This window comes from Sinocyclocheilus grahami, unplaced genomic scaffold, assembly GCF_001515645.1.
Source record: "Sinocyclocheilus grahami isolate Dianchi unplaced genomic scaffold, SAMN03320097.WGS_v1.1 scaffold918.1, whole genome shotgun sequence".
Taxonomy (NCBI): Eukaryota; Metazoa; Chordata; class Actinopteri; order Cypriniformes; family Cyprinidae; genus Sinocyclocheilus; species Sinocyclocheilus grahami.
In genome coordinates this window covers 204,225-219,586 of record NW_015506097.1, presented here as the reverse complement: position 1 = coordinate 219,586, position 15,362 = coordinate 204,225, and the positions used below count along the sequence as shown (strand labels likewise).

General features: G+C 33.3%; 1 protein-coding gene across 1 annotated transcript in view; it reads right to left on the bottom strand.

The window, feature by feature from the left end:
- LOC107564238 (egl nine homolog 1-like) overlaps positions 1-13,908 on the bottom strand; it is an 18,820-nt gene extending 4,912 nt beyond the window's left edge. Inside the window, exon 1 of the mRNA XM_016249253.1 lies at positions 12,927-13,908. Within this exon, the coding sequence (XP_016104739.1) occupies positions 12,927-13,538 (612 nt within the window). The 5' untranslated portion in view covers positions 13,539-13,908. The remainder of the gene's footprint in view (positions 1-12,926) is intronic.
- Positions 13,909-15,362: the final 1,454 nt, after the last annotated feature.

The following is a 15,362-nucleotide window of genomic DNA, read 5'->3' as shown; positions in this document are numbered from 1 at the left end:
TGTGTACATTAATGAGGAAAAAAATTTACTTAAATGATTTTAGCAAATGGCTGCAATATAACAAAGAGTGAACAATTTAAGGGGGTCTGAATACTTTCCGTACCCACTGTATATATAAAATCGTTTTTTTTATTCTAGAAATTCTAATTTACGTCAGTACAAATACTACCACAATTTAAAAAGTCAAATAAATACATAAATAAATCTTCATAATTGTAATGTAATGAGTTTGATGACTTTTAAATTATTAAAAATGCACTTTTCATGTTTTTAGTTATTATTTGGGTGAATACCAAAAAAAAAAAAGCTCTAAAATAAGAAGTACATGTTTTGCTTTACAAAATGTTTTTATTTAATAAATTAAAATTCATCAAGTCAGAACAAAAACTGCCACAATGTATAAATTCTTTACAAAAACTCTTCCATAAACTTAATTTGAGTGTAATGATTTTTAAATTATTAAAAAAAACATTTTTTTTTTTAAAAGAAAAAAGTTAATTATTTGAGAATTATTTTTTCCCTTAATATAAAAAATAAAGAAATTATTTATATATTTTTAAATGCAATAAATTTAAGTCAGTACAACAAATACTACCACAATGCACAATACTGTATATATGTGTGTGTGTGTGTGCACATGGGTGCAGCTCTCTACAGGACAATGTAACAGTGTATAAGCACTGGTCTTACACACTCCAGGCGGTCTGACTCTGAAGGCTGAAGCAGGCAGCTGCTTGGCAATTGTTTCCTGAGCGTCACAACATTTCATGCTTTAACCCTCACCGCCAAACCTCCACCTCCATGTGTGAGCGCTAAAGACCCGGATGTTTGGCCTCCTGCCAGAGGAAGCAGTATTTTAATGATCCTGCTACGTGCGGCGCGTGAGGGAGGCCGAGACCGAGGAGATGAGCTCGAGATGGGTAAACACATCTGTCACTGCCTGAGAAAGTGTGAGGTCTGGCGCACAAAAGGACAAGATACTAGATAAAAAAATTATGATAAATCACGGCTTCAGGTCGCCCGTTGCTGAAATGTGTTCTTGTCGGTGTGGGTCAGTTACGAGGCGAGCACATGGGAGGGGTTTGACTTCAAAACTAAATGACTAAACAAAAACACACGGACCTTCCCCCGTCAGACCCTTCCACTCACACTTCCCGTAAAAACTCCTGAAGACAAAACGACCGAGACCAGTTCAGCAGATAGTGTGTGCTTCCTCAAGACGGCTTCAGCAACTAATCCATAAATGTCACTCAGTTTGATGATTTTTAAATGATTAAAAAAATAATAATAATAATTACTTATTTTAGTAATTCTGAAAAACAAATTCTCTATTGCATAAATTACACTTAATGATTTTTAAATGACTAAAAATACACATTTAAAAAAAAAAGGATAAATATGGGGGACAAAAAAAATCAACAAATTCATAGTTCCATACATTTCTTTTTTATTATAATTTTTTTTTTAAATAATACAATTTATTAATTTGAGTTAATATGAAAAACAAATTGATTAAATTGATTAATAATACACATTTTTTTAAAACAAGTTATTTGAAAATTGCATAAATTTGAAAAACAAAATTAGCATTTCTTAATTCAATAAATTTCACTTAAGTTTGAATTAAAAAACATTTTTTTGAAATAAGATATTATTTGGATGAATATGAAAAACAAAAGTTCTCAATTCCATAAATTTCACTTAATGATTTTTAAATGGTTATACGCCTTTTTTTTTTTTAAGATATTAATGATTTAAAATTATTTAAAAACATAATTATTAAAAATGATTTTAATGAATTTTAAATGATTATACGCTTTAAAAAATATATATTTATTATTTGGGTGAATATATAAAACAAAATAACAAATAAGATATTATTAATTATTTGGGTGAATAAGTAAAACAAAATCAACAAATTCTCAATGAAATGATTAAAAATATGCATTTTTTTAAAATGAGATATTAATGAATTGGGTCAATATGAAAAGCTAAATTAACACATTCATAGTTCCATAAGTTCCACTTAATTAGTTTAGTGATTTTGAAATGATTAAAAATAGCAGCTTAATCAACAAACTCAAAATTGTCTTTAAAACTCACATTAAAGCCAGTTGTTACGCTGATGTCTGGAATACTTGATTCTGATTGGTCAATCCAGGCACTAGGTTTTCAAATATTTATGTATAATGAGTTTTATACACATTGTATACTTAAGTTCAAATCACTATTTCACGTCCACGTATTAATAAAATATTTTCCAATTAATGCATTAAATTATAAAGCATTTTTACAAGGACCTTTTTATAAAATTAGGTTCTTTTGACCATCAGAAAGGCCACATGCTTCGTACTGGAAACTGGATTATTGAGTGTCACATATGCGGCTCAAAAGCACAGCTCTGACTCACACGGGTGAATGTGCCGCAGCTAAACGGCAGGCGGCTCTCATGGATGTGTGGAAGATAACGTACACTTGGGCTCTTACTGTAAAGGATGTGTTTATGTGGGTGTAGCGGCCGTTGCTTCATCCTAGCGCTGTCATTCTTCCGCATTCCTTACAGCCTCATTAACAGGCCGATCCGGCCGCTGAGGGCTTTTGTTTACATTCCAGCTGGTTTGAGCCGATGTTGGAATATTAAGAGAGTTCCTGCCCTCTGAACCATAAACCCCCAACAGCAGGATCACTCATTAGTGAGGAGCTGTTCACACGGACTGTCATATAATCTTCAAAACACCATCTAAACGTACCTCTACATACAAGAGTCCAAACGGCTGATAAAACATCCCGATAATCCACAGCACTCCAGTCCATCAGTTAACATCTGGAGAAGACAAAAGCTGAGACAAATCCAGCATTAAGACGATTTTAACCATTGTTTCCCGCTAACATATAAGTCCTCTATCCATAATATTGCTTTCTGCAGTGAAAAAGTGGTCTGGTCTGATGGACCAGTAGTTATTATGGACTCATATTTTTTCCAGAAGTGGCCGTTTAAAGTTAAAATCACCTAATGATGGATTTGTTTCTTAGAAACACGTAGCTTTTCTCTTCTCCAGATGTGAACTGATGGACTGGAGGTGTGGGTGTTATTGTGATGTTTTTATCAGCTGTTTGGACTCTCATTCTGACGGCACCCATTCACTGCAGAGCATCCATTGCTGAGCTAGTGATGAGATACTACATTTCTCCAAATCTGATGAAGAAACAAACTCATCCTAATCTCGGATGGCCTGAGGGCGAGTATATTTTCGGCAACTTTTCCTTTAAAATAACCTTTTTTTTTTTTTATTCTGAAAACATTTGTAAAAAATCTAGAGAACCTTTTTCACTAAAAATAACTTTTTGTGCGATGGAAAGGTCGTTAAAGGTTCTTCAAGGAACCATCAATGGCAATAAAGAACCTTTATTTTAGTGTACATAATAAACACTTAAACGTAGTAAACATAACATGTTTGAGATTAGAACAGAAGACCTCCTGGTGATTGCTTTGATGCATTGCAGAAAAAAATTGCTAATGCTTATTCTCTCCATATGCATTGTTTGCATGTCACAATATCCATCCAGGATCAGTCTTTCTTCCATCTTGTGTTCATTTTCACAGTAAACGGGGTCAAAGTCAAAACTGTTGCATGGTGCAGTGCTACACTGTAGCTTGGCGTTTTATAGGCAAATACATAATTAAACGAATGCTGAATACTTAATATAGGAAGTAAAAAGCGGAAACTGACTGTGATACACATCTGCACAAAAAAAAGATAGACATCCTTTACATTTATGCATTTGGAAGTGCTGTTAATTCAAAACGACTTGTTATATTCCAACTCGACTTGTTAGCTGCATTAGTAGCACCAAAATCTGCCACTTAACCCTTTATCCAACAGTGTAAATCTTCACCGAATTGCATGAATGCAACGTGGCTTTATTAAGCTGGCAGACGAAAAAAGGACATTTGTTTTGCCGATAAACCATTTTATGGACAATCAAAGCTTTTAGGGTCCTCTAAAACAACTGATTATTGAAACAATAATATTTGGTTTGATTGTTTGATAAGAGAAGTTTAGCACAGCTAGCCTCACGCCGCTGTTTATTTTTGTGCGCAATACAAACCACGCTCTCAACGAACCTTCGCTGACTCAAATAAACCTCCAAAAATAAATAAAGTGAACGTAATAGCAATAAATGAATAAATAAACTGACAAATGGAGCCTCGAAAAAGTCAGTGCGGATTGTTGATACATTTTCAGGTTACAGGATTAAGTTTCATCGTATGAAACAAATAGCAGTAAGTTTATTCGTTTTGTGTTTTTAAATGATGAATTTAAACTGATGGATATTATTTGCATCACTATTTTTTTTAAGTTTAGGACAAATCTTGGAGACTTTAGGAAAAAAAAGCTGAGCCTAAATGCTTAAAGGGATAGTTCACGTGAAAGTTATTACATTTTGTCATAAATGACTATCTTCTGCTGAACTAAAAACATTAGGGTCCTCTAAAACAACTGATTATTGAAACAATAATATTTGGTTTGATTGTTTGATAAGAGAAGTTTAGCACAGCTAGCCTCACGCCGCTGTTTATTTTTGTGCGCAATACAAACCACGCTCTCAACGAACCTTCGCTGACTCAAATAAACCTCCAAAAATAAATAAAGTGAACGTAATAGCAATAAATGAATAAATAAACTGACAAATGGAGCCTCGAAAAAGTCAGTGCGGATTGTTGATACATTTTCAGGTTACAGGATTAAGTTTCATCGTATGAAACAAATAGCAGTAAGTTTATTCGTTTTATGTTTTTAAATGATGAATTTAAACTGATGGATATTATTTGCATCACTATTTTTTTTAAGTTTAGGACAAATCTTGGAGACTTTAGGAAAAAAAAGCTGAGCCTAAATGCTTAAAGGGATAGTTCACGTGAAAGTTATTACATTTTGTCATAAATGACTTTCTTCTGCTGAACTAAAAACAAAATGTTATTTTGAAGAATTAATTTTTGGTGAACTATCCCTTTAATGAAGTCTCAGCAGTACTCATAATGCCTCTGGATATTTTTGATTTTAGAGTGATAATATCTCATTTACACAGTCCCTCAGGACACAATAATTTCCTAAGTAGGAGGAAAAGGAGGATGACCTGAAGAAAGCACGGCAAACACCAACGAAGCATGATTAACCCATGCAGAACATGATGCTGGAACAATATTAGTATGAAACCATTCCTGATCTGCCACTGATATCAGAGGAAAGAAATATTAAAAATAAAGAAAAATATGATTGGTTAGTAACATAGAAAGCATCATCAAATACATCAAATTAATATGGTGTGTAATTTAAACTAATTTTAAAATTCTGCATCAATTGCAGAATTTGATTTAATTTGATTACTTTTTTTAAATTAAGTTGTTCGAAAATAAATCGAAAATTTCTAGTTCCCAGCATGCTTTGCATAGAACTGGATAAGGAGCGTAAACATTGAAATGAGATGTTATTTTATGTGTTTTTTAGTAAATGGAAAGACCTGTAAGTGTGTAAAGCTCTTATATTGGACATTTAAAAGCATTTCTGTTATGCAGACGCAACCCAATTAGTTGGAACAGAACAAACTTGTTTCTGAACAATGAATTGTAATGAACTTCAAGCTACAAATTATCAAGTTCATCTACACTGTAAAAAAAAAAAAAAAGATTTTTCTTAGTTGTAAATAAAACAAATATTGGAGTATGTTTACAAAAAATACAATTCCATTTTTTTTTATTTCAACATTTCATGTTTAATTTGAATGTGCCTTTTCTTTGTAATTAATTGTGAAATTTAGCAATTTTGTATTGAAAACTGTTTCAAAGTAAGTCTTATACTTAAAAAAAAAATAATTAAAAATCACATTATTGCAGGTAAATCATACAAAGTGGTAAATGGTTCAAATAATGATTATCTACATGCTATATTGAAAAAAAGCAGAAATAATTATAGAAAGAAATTAAATGCCACTTATTTCAAATCTGAGCCACTTTATACTGTAGTCAAGTATTCGTTCAGAGCCATGGAATTCTTGCCAATCTAATTAACACGTTAACACTAGACAAAAAAAAGAAGTTATATTTTGAGGCCAAGGACACATTTATGCATGAGCAAGAACAAAAGATCAAGACACCAACACTGGATACTGATCATATTAGATGGTCAACCATAAGACTTCAACAAAAGCTGTAAGCATAGCATGCCATTTCTCTCTGAAAGCCTTGGTTGTGTCAACCGAATGTGTATGTGATCTTTGAAGGCGGGCTGATACGATCTACATAAGCAGCAGTCTAGATATTAAGTCAGAAGGGCTTTGGCTCTACCTTATATTAACAGGAGAGAGTTATTAGCAATTATGCTTTAACATGTTCGGGATTTCCATGACACACCAGCACCTCCGGCATCCTCTTTTCCTCCTTTCTCAAGGCGGATCTTGGATTTCTGCCTGAGGAACTCGCAAGCAAGCAGCTTAAAGCAATAGTTCAGCCAAAAATGGACATTTGCTGATAAGTTACTCACCCTCTGATCAAGATTAGGATGAGTTTGTTTCTTCATCAGATTTGGAGAAATGTAGCATTGCTTCACTTGCTCAGCAACGGATGCTCTGCAGTGAATGGGTGCCGACAGAATGAGAGCTGATAAAAACATCACAATAATCCACACCACTCCAGTCCATCAGTTAACATCTGGAGAAGACAAAAGATTTGTGTTTGAGTCCATAATTCATAATAACGCTTCTTCCAGTGTAAAAGTCATCTGGTCTGAATCAGGAGAGAGAAATCTGCACAGATTAAGCATTACAAGCAAAAACAGTCCAAAACCGCTCTAAACAAATATGTGGGTGGATTTTGATGTGAGAGACAACTTATTTTCAAAACAATGCTTCTGTTATGGATTATGGACTCATATTTTAGCCAGAAACGATAGTTTAAAGTTAAAAATATCTTAATGATGGATTTGTTTCTTTTGGCTTCACAAGATGTTAACTGATGGACTGGAGTGGTGTGGATTATTGTGATGTTGTTATCAGCTCTCATTCTGTCGGCACCCATTCACTGCAGAGCATCCATTGCTGAGCAAGTGATATTTCTCCAAATCTGATGAAGAAACAAACTCATGTACACCTTGGATGGCCTGAGAGTGAGCACATTTTTATTTTTGGGCTATTCCTTTACCATGCAAAAGACATTTAAACAAAATGCATTAGATAAATCTCCAAACCTATACTTCGTATCACCAAAAATCCTAAAGCAAGACTTCATGGACTTCATATGACCATACAGTTGCGAAATGATTCTATATAGGAAAGACTGAAAGTCCCAATGCTGACGCATGACTTCCCCTTCGCACAAACCAGCAAATTAGGTCAAAAGTCAGTAAAAGCAGGACTCTCTCCGTATGCATTGTTTGCATAGATCCACTCACACAAACCATGAAGTGTACAGAGAGGCTATTGTAATGCTGCACACCATAAAGACACGTCACATGTTACAGTCGAATCGAAGAGGCTGTCAGCATCATTTACTAACCTTCGTGTCATTTCAAACCTCTGTGACTTTCTTTCTTCTGTGAAACTCAAAAAGAGAAGTTCAAATGAACGTTCACGCTGCTGCTTCTGGATATGGATCTCTGTGCAAGTCTGAATGAGCTAGTATAAGCTGTAAATAAAACAAAGATTACTGGAATACGTTTTACAAGAAAATGCTATTTCAGTCTTTCTACTTAAACATTTCATGTTTAACCTTCATGTTGTGTCATTTTGACCCAGAAAGTATTTTCTTTTTCCCAAAAAAATGCTAGTTACTGCTAAGAAAGAAAGTCATAAAGGTTTGGGACAACATGAGAGTGAGTAAATAATAAAGTCATTTGAATAATTCAAATAAATGTATCATCCGTTCAAAAATATACATCCATCATAAGTATGAGAGAGAGTTGTGCGAGTCATTGCATGGTTGGTACGGTATTTCGGCTTGACCTTTGGCAGTGTAATGAAATGCATGACGTTGGCTCAGAAATGCTGTACAATATCAGACTCATGTAATGTGATGAAACGTTCATGGTCAAAGAGCAGAAAGAGAGACACAAAAATAGTTAGTCATTGTGTCGCCCTTGGAAATCAAGGCAAAAAATTAGACCAACATTAGCATGTTTTACCATGAGAAAAATTTCTTTTTCATTGATCTTTTCAAATAAAACAGTTTGATATGAAAACATATTGTCAAAAACAAACTCTATGTTTAACTCTCCAAGCCTTCAAAAACTGCCTGAAACTGTTAAACATGAACAGTCGTGTTTATGTCCATCTGTCTACAATTAGAAAGTTGTCGTTATGAGCCGTTTAATAGTTCATAATAACACGGGTTAAGCAGGTTTATTAGTTAACTAAATGTAAAACCATAAAAAGGTGTTTTGTGTATTTTTTTTTTACTTGAAATAAAATATTTAAAAATTAAACATTTTATTTCAAATAGTTGCCAATGCAACGTTTCAAAATTTTCTTTAGTTTAACGTGATATTGAAATCACTAAAACTGAAATAAAATAAATAAATAAAATATTAATTAAACGTATACATTTCAAAAACAAAAAAAAATACTAAAGCCAAGTCAAATTTAAATCAAAAATGGAAAATATTTCTTTTTTATTCAGTTAACCTGATGTACTAAACTCACTAAAACTGAAATAAAAATCAATAAAAAAATGTACTAATTAAAATTTTATAAATCACAAAAATACTAAAACGGACTAAAATTTAAATAAAAATTGAAAATATTTATCATTTTTATTCAGTTAATCTGATGTACTAAACTCACTAAAACTGAAATAAAAATCAATTAAAATTTTGTACAAATTAAAATATTAATAAAAATTTTTTATAAATCACAAAAATACTAAAACTGAATAAAATTTAAATAAAAATGGAAAATATTTATCATTTTTATTCAGTTAATCTGATGTACTAAACTCACTAAAACTGAAATAAAAATCAATTAAAATTTTGTACAAATTAAAATATTAATAAAAATTTTTTATAAATCACAAAAATACTAAAACTGAATAAAATTTAAATAAAAATGGAAAATATTTATCATTTTTATTCAGTTAATCTGATGTACTAAACTCACTAAAACTGAAATAAAAATCAATAAAAAAAAATTACAAATTAAAATATTAATAAAAAAATTGTATAAATCACAAAAATACTAAAACTGAATAAAATTTAAATAAAAATGGAAAATATTTCTCATTTTAATTCAGTTAACTTGATGTACTAAACTCACTAAAACTGAAATAAAAATCAATAAACATTAATAAAAAATTACAATATAAATATTTTTTTTTTTATAAATTACAAAAACACAAAAATACTAAAACTAATTAAAATTTAAATAAAAATTGAAAATATTTTTCATTTTCATTTAGTTTAACTTGATGTACTAAAACTGAAATAAAAATCAATATTTTTTAATAAAAATGGTAAATGACAAAAACACAACAATACTAAAACAAAAACTATAATAGTATCTCAATACTAAAATAACTCTGGTTAAGCACTAATATTTCATAGGAAATGAGCAGAGTAAATGTGATTAGAAATCTGTGTGGTTTGGCAAAGCTACCGAGCTTGGCAGATTTGTAAAAATCTCTTTAACTCTAAATATTTGCTCTTTAAATATCAAGCTTTAGACAAAAGGCATGGAGACTTAACTCGCTCAATTAAATAAAAGGGTAAAAAAACAAGACCTATGAGACCTTGGTTACAACAAGATTTAATTGTGGGCTTATACTGAAGGACTGCAGAAGGGCTGAGAGAGCTAAACATCAAGGTAACTCGCATAATAATTTGTAATCCTTGAATATGAAAGAGAGGGTGAGCTAGCGGGGGCGGGATGGGCCCAGACTCGGGGACAGTGAGAAGGAGGGCGACCCGAGAGATCAGAGGTCACGCGCAAGGAGAAACTTATGCTGAGGCCTGAAAGAGGCTTGCATGCACAAAAAACAGGGATATACAAATGCAAATGTGGCCTTAACACCCACTCTTACTCTATTTAGAATAACAGTGAAGTCATCAAACTCTACATTTACACTCTCAGAAAAAAGGTACAAAACCTGTCACTGGGGCGGTACCTTTTCAAAAGGTGCTAATATGTACCTTTAGGGTGAATAAGGTGCAAAAGTCTACCTTTCGAGAAGGAACCACCCCGATGACAGCTTTATTTCTGAGAGTGAAGTATGGGAATCATCATGTGATCATGTTATTTTAGTATCAGTGATATACTGATATAATTCATTATAATGTCATATTTTGAATTTGATTTTATAATATCCATTTTCATTTAAGTTAAAGGTTTATTAATTTTGTTGTGTTTTTGACATTTTTATATTACCTTTTTATTAATATATTTGTAAAAAGTTTTTAAGTTTTAGTTTGTTATTTCAACCTACAAAACTAAAACTACAAAACTAAACAAAAATTAGAAATGCTGCCTTGACAACTAAGTGAAATAAGTCTCATTTTTGTATTTTATTTTTATAGTCATTTTTATATAGTTTTGGTTTATTTAATTTTTTTTAATTTTATCATTTCAACTTAAACTGAACAAAAATGAGACACTCTGCTTTGGCAAATAACTGAGATAAAATAAGTTTAAATTTTTTACATTTTATTTTCAGTTGACTTTCATTTTATTTTAAGTTACAACTTTTTACTTTTAGTTTACTTTAGTTAATTTAGCACTTCAATTTAAACTAAACAAAAATGAGAAAGGTTGCTTTGGCAAATAACTGAAATAAAATAAGTTTAAAAATGTTTACATTTTATTTTCGGTTAAATTAACTACATTTATTTTCTTTTTTTAGTTCACGTTTTAAGTAACCTATTTTTTTATTTATTTTTTTTTTACAGTTTTGGTTTTAGTTTTAGTTATTTTTGCACTTCAACATAAAGTACACTCTTTTCTTTCATCTGCTTCAATTTCCGCATTAAAAAGCATTCTTTTCTAAATAAATATATGCCTACAAAACATATTTCAAGCATTTAAGCATAATCACTTACATTAGAAAGTTTTTATGACCATGAAAAACCAATTCAGTCAATTGTGTTTAGACTTTTGAGTGCTTGTGTTTACCATTTTAAGAGCCCAGAAACCTGTGCAAAACTGCCTTATCTGAGTAATAATCTTTTTTATTATTTTGGTAATTGCACTGGCTGTCACGGCAAATATAGGGTTAGAGTAAACTTCAAAGAAAACTGTCTTTGTTCACAAATCATCTGTGTTAATATCATCTGGTCAAGGGAATAACAACCCAAATATAATTAACGCAGACTTGCATTGCATTCGAGATCCATGCTTTATCAGTGCATTCCCTGGGAATCAAACCCATGACCTTGGCTTTGCCACTTGCCAGTGTTTGTGCTGTTTGAGATTAATGTGTGCTGTTGCAGGCAGTTTTTGCAAAGAAAAAGTGAAACTGTTGCTCAACGCTTAAAGGCACAGAATCTAAATATAAATACTCACTGTAATTTTCTTTGCAGAAACTATTACTTTTCTACCCAACCCAAAAATAAAGGAATAAATCACATCAAAACCAGAAAACAAAATTGGCAAGGATGCATTTAATCTGGAAAGTATGCGCTAAATTTAACCAAAATAGTTTCCAAGTATTGCTTTCACAATAATTATATCCAAAATTAACTATATAAGTCACAAAGTATCTAATATATCAGCCAAGCAACAATGATCAACATCAGTCCGATAACACTGAAATTCTGGCTTTCCTTAATCAACCAAGCGAGACGTGTTGTGACATTTTTATGCTGTTTTTTGTTCTTGTTGGAGCTTGACAGCCACTATGCATTCATTGCATAGAAAACATGCAATGTTTTTTTGTGTTATATGGAAGAAAGTAAGTCATATGGGTTTTGAGAGTGAGCAAATGCCAAGCAACAATGATCAACATCAGTCCGATAACACTGAAATTCTGTCTTTCCTTAATCAACCAAGCGAGACGTGTTGTGACATTTTTATGCTGTTTTTTGTTCTTGTTGGAGCTTGACAGCCACTATGCATTCATTGCATAGAAAACATGCAATGTTTTTTTGTGTTATATGGAAGAAAGTAAGTCATATGGGTTTTGAGAGTGAGCAAATAAAAAAAAAATGCTGTATTAAATAATTTAAAATGTATGTAATGTGTGTTCAAAAGCATGCATCCATCACTTTACTCATGTAATAACATTGAAATTCTGGCTTTTGTTAATCAGGCAGGCAAGCAAGCGTGTGAAAGCAAGCAGACAGAGAAGGAAAAGCATGCATGTCAACTCCTTCAGTTCCCAGGATGCACCTCATGAAGCTGGAATCAGAAAGTTTTTCATTTTTTTGTCTCTACATAATCCCTATTATTCCATTTGTGTTGTTTTATAGTTTGGTGATTATTCTACAATGGGGAAACTCTTATAATAAAGAATGCGTAAAGGATGACTGATACTGTATATAATAATAATAAAAAAAACACCTTAAAATCAAAATAACAACATTGATTCGTTTGTGTGCGGTTAAAGAGTATTTCATCTTTGGAAGACACAAGAAGATATTTTGAAGAATGTTGGTTCCTTCCATTGTGTGGACAAAACATCCAATGGAAGTCAAAGGTTATTTAAAATATCTTCTTTTGTGTTTTGCATAAGAAAGAATTGCATGCAGTTTGGGAACGACATAGGGGTCTGTAAATAGTGACAGAATTTGCTTCTTCGTTTTGTTTTTGTGGACTATCCCTTTAAATCAGCAGATCGATCTGACACTGCTGACAGTTATACTCACTCACAGTTCTTCAAAACAATGATGCAACATGATGAGCCGGTGTTAATAAATCATCCACGCTATATGACTGACGCCTATACTTACTTTTGTCCTTCCATTTATTGAGTAGTTTCCCAGTTTTCCATTGCAATTCCTGACCAGGTCATCCATGCGACTCATCAAGAAGCAGATCTTGTCGCATCCAGGCTCCTTCCCCTCGATCCAAGTGATTTGATCCCCCCTTATGTCCTTAGTAGAGTCACTTTTCTGACTCACCAGCTGTCCATCAGTGAATTTACCAGTCTGCTGGAGAGCTCTCACGTCCTCCAGTATGGACAGCCCGATGTCTTCACCCAGAAAGTTGTCCACTACACAAATGCCATGTTTGTTCATGCATGGGACTATATACTCAGTGGCCAGTTTGTGGGTTTGGGGTTTGGTGGTACTGCTGTCAGCTTCTGAGCTTCCAGTGATCAGCTCTTTTCTGTCTGGATCAGTTGTTTTCTCCAGCTGATGAGGAGTTTGTGGCACAGTCTTGGTCTTGTCAGCCTCTCTGCAGGTGAGTTTGTGTTTTTTCCAGTGCTGTTTCTGATGCTCCTTGCTGCAGTAGAAAGAGATCCGGCACCGACCGCACTTTAAAAGGTTTTCCATCTTTCCACACAGCTCGCAAAACTGTTTATCCTGGTCCGGATCCAGAACCGTAGCGCATCGGTCCATGCTCGCGCGCTGCTGGCCCTTTAGATCCAGTCCTTCCACGCACAACGCGTCAGCCTCAACAACTGCAAACGAACTGCAGCGGGGTCCGTTTCATCACACAGCAATATCCGCGCTTTCTCCGTTAAACAAACGGCTGGGTTTGGGATCGTGCCGCGCAAGCTCCATCCCGCTGCTTGCGCGCTGCGCTCCTCCGTGCTTGTGTCGGTCTGCGTTCCGCACGTCGCCAGTTCGAGCCAAACCTCTGACGTCAGTCACGTGGGTGTGGCCAAGGGTTCAAGAGCTGATAAATAGGCCCCGCCTCCTTTCATTCACACACACACACTGAAGGAGGGACGAGTGTGAAATTGTGTTACTGCTTTCGCGTAAAGGTGTAAAGAGTACCTGGAAACCATACTTGAGTAAAAGTACAGATACCTTATTACTCCATTAAGTTATAAGTCACCGATTCCAAAACAACTTGAGAAAAAGAGTAGGCTGATTAACAGTACTTAAGTATTTTACTCATACTGAATATAGGCTCAAAGATGCACTAATCAAAGAGACATCATGGCAGTGAAAATCAAGAAAGAGTTGATTTGTGAGGAGAGCAATCACGTTTATGTTCTAAAGCCAAAATAAAACTGAACACTTCAAAATTGCAACAACAAAAAAAAACATCCTTCAAAAAGGTTTCTTCAGTATGACGGATAAATAAAATAAGGTTAAATACAATTAAAAAGTCAAAGTCTTCTTGCGCTGGATGTGCTGGTTTGGGCCTCATTGCCGGCTGCAGTCATGTCCTCATCTCATATATAAAACACCTCACAACTAGGAGCTCGCATTCATGTAAAGTAGCTTTGTTGGCAAGTTTGGGTGAGTAAGGGCCAAATGCACAAGATATAGTACTTTCAGTGCCCTGTAGTTGCGATATCACTTTTTTGTAGCAGAAATAAACTGCTGGAGAAAAGCTAGGTGCCATGCAAAATGTAATGTGTAACTGCAACACTCATCACACATATAGTGGAGTAAAGGGCACAGATACTCATTCAAAAATGTAGTGAAGTAGAGAGTCAAAGTTGCTAATATCTTTGATACACATACAGTAAAACAACAGAGGATCCAAAAAAGATACTCAGGTACAGTAATTAATTACATTTAGCCTACTCAAATACTTTACACCTCTGATCTTAAAATGTTAATGCCTTTTTTAGTAGTAGGTGGCCTAATTAGTAAGGATTTGGAGGCTGCAGGTTTTAGTTCAGGTCGACGGGGGTCCGTACGAGCCGATTTGTTCAAATGAATCGGATTCTGTTTTATTTGTGACAAGACTTTAGATTCAATTACTTTGATTGTTTTTGCATTCAATTGAATTGTAAGCAACCTTTTAAATTAACTTAATCTACTAGTCTGTCTAACCAAAACTAGATTTATTTTCTACTTTTTATTTATTTATTATTATTATTATTACTCATTATCATGCTGATAATCCCATTGAAAAATTGTCTTTAGTTGGTTATTACGCCGGTTTATTGCACAGTTATTGAAGAACAAAAGGCTCTTTTTAATCAACATTAACAAAGACGGCAGATCTACTTTCAATGCATTGTTTTGTAATGTCATTCATGTTAATGGTATAGCAGCATACACAGGGCAAGAATGTTACTGGATGGACTAATAAGTGCACTATAAGGTTAAAAGCATCGGATAAATAGTTAAATTCTCAGTTCTAGGAGAAAAGTGATCGGTCTAAATCAGGGATTTGCCAAGGTGTCCGTTGAAAAGGTGATAGAAAATAAGATTAAAGTAAATAAATCAACACTTTGAATATAAAATAAAATAAAAGAA